Here is a 3,472-nt window from a genome sequence, read left to right as displayed (position 1 = left end):
CCCCTGGGCCCTTCGGTTTCAAATGCCCAGTTTGCAGAGTAGCTGGTTCGGCATAGTAGGATTCGGGGCATAGCATCTGCTGCTGTTGTTTTCATATTGTAGGTTAATCGTTGAACCTACTTGTATTATGAATTCTTAATCTTCTTTAGATTGCTCTGATAACCTGTGGGACAATTGTTGTAAAGTTTGGGTGTTGCCCCTGTGTATGTTGAAATGTTCGGTTTTTAGTTGTAAATTGTGGAGTTGTTGGATTTTGGGGAGCAGGGTGGCTCCAGGAGATTATGGATGATTTGTTAGAAGTGTGATTGTAATTCTACAGGTTGGGTAGTCCATTTTTAGGGGTGACTCTGCTGAATTTTCGGTAGAGTTATTCCTAAGGTGGGCCCCACAGGGCCACCTCGGATTTCAGGGTGAAATTCGGGGCGGGTCCTGTCAACTTGGTATCAGAGCATTAGGTTGTTAGGTCCTGTAGACTTCTTTCCTTCCTACTACTCTATATGCTTAATGGCGCCTAGTACCTCCCGAGTGATGGCCCGACCGCGGCGGATCCCCATCATATACTCTTCGGTGCTAGTGTGTTCATTATGTATATAAAGTAGATAGGTTAATGTCCTAATCCTTGAGCTTTGTTATCCTTCTCTTCTTCAGGTGCTATGCCTCCTAGACGCCGAAACCGCAGGGAGACTACTCCCGCTTCAGGAGATGGGAATGCTCCTGAAGGACTAGCGAATGCCTTGGGGCATATTTTCCAGCAGCTGACTGCAGCGCTTCCTGGTTCCAGAACCGATTTTACCATGGAGCGAGCGAGGAAGCATGGAGCGTATAGTTTCTCCCATGCTCCTGATGCTATGGATGCTCAGAATTGGCTGAACAAGATGGAGAGGGTTTTTACTCAGATTAATTGTCCGGAGGACCGGAAAGTGGGCTTGGCAGTAGACTTTCTTGATGGTGTGGCTTTTGATTGGTGGAATATGACTAGCAGGGATTTAGAGAATGATGGCCCAATCACTTGGGAACAGTTTAAGGAACATTTTACTGAGCGGTATTATGGTACAGCTATCCGTGACAGGATGAAGTTTGAGTTCTTACATTTAGAGAAAGGGGACAAGACTGTGACGGAGTTTGAGCAGCGGTTCACCCAGCTAGCCCAGTTTGTGCCTGATTTGGTTGGCACTGAAAGAGAGCGGATCTATAGGTTTGTTGATGGATTGGGGGGTAAGTATCGTGAGCAGTTGACAGGAGTGCCATTCAATACTTACTCTGAGGTAGTTAATGCTGCTCTGCGACTTGAGACCATGTATTTGTCCGGTGTTCGACCTCGAGATGCGGGTGGCCCTAGCCAGGGTCCATCCAAGAGAGCTGCTTCTACTTCTGGTTCAGGATCTTCTGGAGGTGGTAGACGTGTTAGCTCGGATTCAGTCACCCTATCTGATTTTGGAGGACTTAATATGGGAGATGGTCAGTCTGAGTGGCAGTTCAGTGACGGCACTAGTCAGTACGGTGGTACCTCAGAGGGATTCCATACTTGGAGGGATCGTCCCCAGCGTTGGACGAGGGATGTGACGTGCTATCAGTGTGGACAGCAGGGTCATTATAGGAGGGATTGCCCTACTTTGACTCAGGATGTTACTCCAGACGTCGGTCAAGGTTCTAGTCACGCATCAGGAGGTTCATCTAGCGGCACTTCCACTAGTTCTGTCAGGGGCGGCACTCAACGAGGTAGTGGTCGCCGTGGACGTCCTACGACTCAGACGAGACTTCATGCCATGTTTCAGCGAGAGGATCACGTTCCTCCATATACTCCTGACGGTACGATATTCTTTTCCTTGTATTATTTTCTTATATTGTTTCACCGGGGAACGCGTAACCAATAGAGTTGGTTTAGTTAAGCGTTTTATTGTTCGTGTGAATTTCGAGGACGAAATTTTATAAGGAGGGGAGATTGTTACGTCCCGAACCCAAATTCACCCGTTTACTGGTCATTTGGACGGTAAACGACAACTATTTTCACTTTGACTGTCGTTTCAGCACTTTTAGTGGCCCTAAAAGTTGACTTTTTGTTCGGGTCAGAATTTGAGAAAATTTTCTTCACGAAAGTTGTAGAGGATATTAAACCGAGCGCGTGCATATGTGGTTCGTAAAAATCGGAGCTCGTATGCGAAAGTTATAGGCGAAAAAGGAAAAGTTACTGTTCAAGGTAAGTTTCTATATAAAGGGAAAATCACTGTGGTAAGTTTCCAATTGGAAACTTACCGGGCTCCCTCTCTCTCCTCTCCCCCGATCTCTCCTCCTCCGGTTCGGGGGATTTTTGAATTTCCGGCCTAATTTCCGATTCCGGCCACCTGACGGCGTGCCACTGGTCATTCTGGGACCGCCTCTTCCTTCCCTACACGCTGGTACCCTGGGCTTTCGACAATTTGGCCGAAAAACCTCGATTCGAAGCAAATTCTCCTCCGGGTGCAATTTTGGTTTTTCCGGCGATTTCGCAGTTTCCGGCCGTCTCCGACCACCAAACTTGGACTGAAGGAGCGCCTTGAGCCGGCGAACATTTCCCCTAAGGTCTCTTGCTCCGATTTGCATCGTGGAGGCCGAATCGACGAAGAACATCCTTGGGTCCGAAGCAATTTTCTGGGCAAACTTCATCAGCTTAATCCGAGCTCTTAAAGGTAAAATTGTGAGATGTTGTAGTTGAATGAATGGTTAGTTTTGTTGAGTAGAAGCTACTGTCCAAATTTGGTGGCCATCGGAGGTGGTGGCCGCCGGCGCGTGGGCCCCACTCGCCGCCACTGTGGGTGGCGCGTGGTGGCACGTAGGGCTGACATTTAATTCCAATTTTTAGCCCATTAAATCCTATAATTTGAGTAGAGCTTGTTTATGAAGTTTGGTAATTTTTGGAGGAGTTTGGAATTGTTTGTGAATTTTGAAAGTGTGGAGTTTCGGTTGTTGATTTGTGGGAATCCGGCCTTCGGATTTCCCTTATTCCGTCATGGAATACCTTAATCGATGGATTGATATAAATGGTGAAGTTTGGCTTGAAGTTGAAAGGAGTTGGAATTGCTAGTTTACGTGGGGTTTTCGGGATTCAATATAGAATCGTATTGTTTTATTGAATTGTTGTTTACGGAATACAATTGTGTACAGGACGAGATACTGACTCATCGCTCGACGAGGATCCTTACGCTTGGATACCACGCTAGCCGTATACTGTGAGTGGACGTTTGTTTTTGAATATTGATGCATGCATTTATTTTTCGAGTTAATGTTTTATTAATTATCATATTATTTTAGTTTCGAATACGATTTCGGTTTTGGAATATTGCTTGGATTTTCCATCATGATTTTTGGAACGTGAGTTTTATTCACTCGGATTTGAACTTGTGATTTAAGTGATTTTCGACGAATTATTTTTCCGAGGTGATTTCCGAAATTTATTAATATATTTTATTTTATTCGTCGATATTGAGATTTCTGG

General features: G+C 45.6%; 1 protein-coding gene across 2 annotated transcripts; it reads left to right on the top strand.

Annotated features, from left to right (window-relative positions):
* The first annotated feature begins 709 nt into the window (after positions 1–709).
* LOC133742679 (uncharacterized) lies at positions 710–3,216 on the top strand. Of its 2 annotated transcripts, none has more exons than XM_062170358.1 (2): positions 710–1,809; positions 3,142–3,206. In XM_062170358.1, exons 1-2 carry the CDS (start codon positions 795–797, stop codon positions 3,195–3,197), a joined length of 1,071 nt encoding a protein of 356 aa, XP_062026342.1. In that variant the 5' UTR covers positions 710–794; the 3' UTR covers positions 3,198–3,206. The 2 variants fall into 2 exon arrangements, 1 of the variants encoding a protein (XP_062026342.1); XR_009862670.1 differs by lacking the exon at positions 710–1,809 and adding an exon at positions 2,117–2,666 and having other exon boundaries at positions 3,142–3,216.
* Positions 3,217–3,472: the final 256 nt, after the last annotated feature.

Source organism: Rosa rugosa, chromosome 4 (assembly GCF_958449725.1).
Source record: "Rosa rugosa chromosome 4, drRosRugo1.1, whole genome shotgun sequence".
NCBI lineage: Eukaryota > Viridiplantae > Streptophyta > Magnoliopsida > Rosales > Rosaceae > Rosa > Rosa rugosa.
The sequence above is the reverse complement of the archived record's forward strand: the minus strand, read 5'-3'. Positions and strand labels throughout refer to the sequence as shown.

Excerpts from the sequence above, each read along its gene's own strand:
- LOC133742679 (XM_062170358.1), top strand. The coding sequence starts at position 795 with ATGGAGCGAGCGAGGAAGCATGGAGCGTATAGTTTCTCCCATGCTCCT. Across the intron at positions 1,810-3,141 it reads TCCTCCATATACTCCTGACG|GACGAGATACTGACTCATCG; the intron begins GTACGATATTCT and ends AATTGTGTACAG.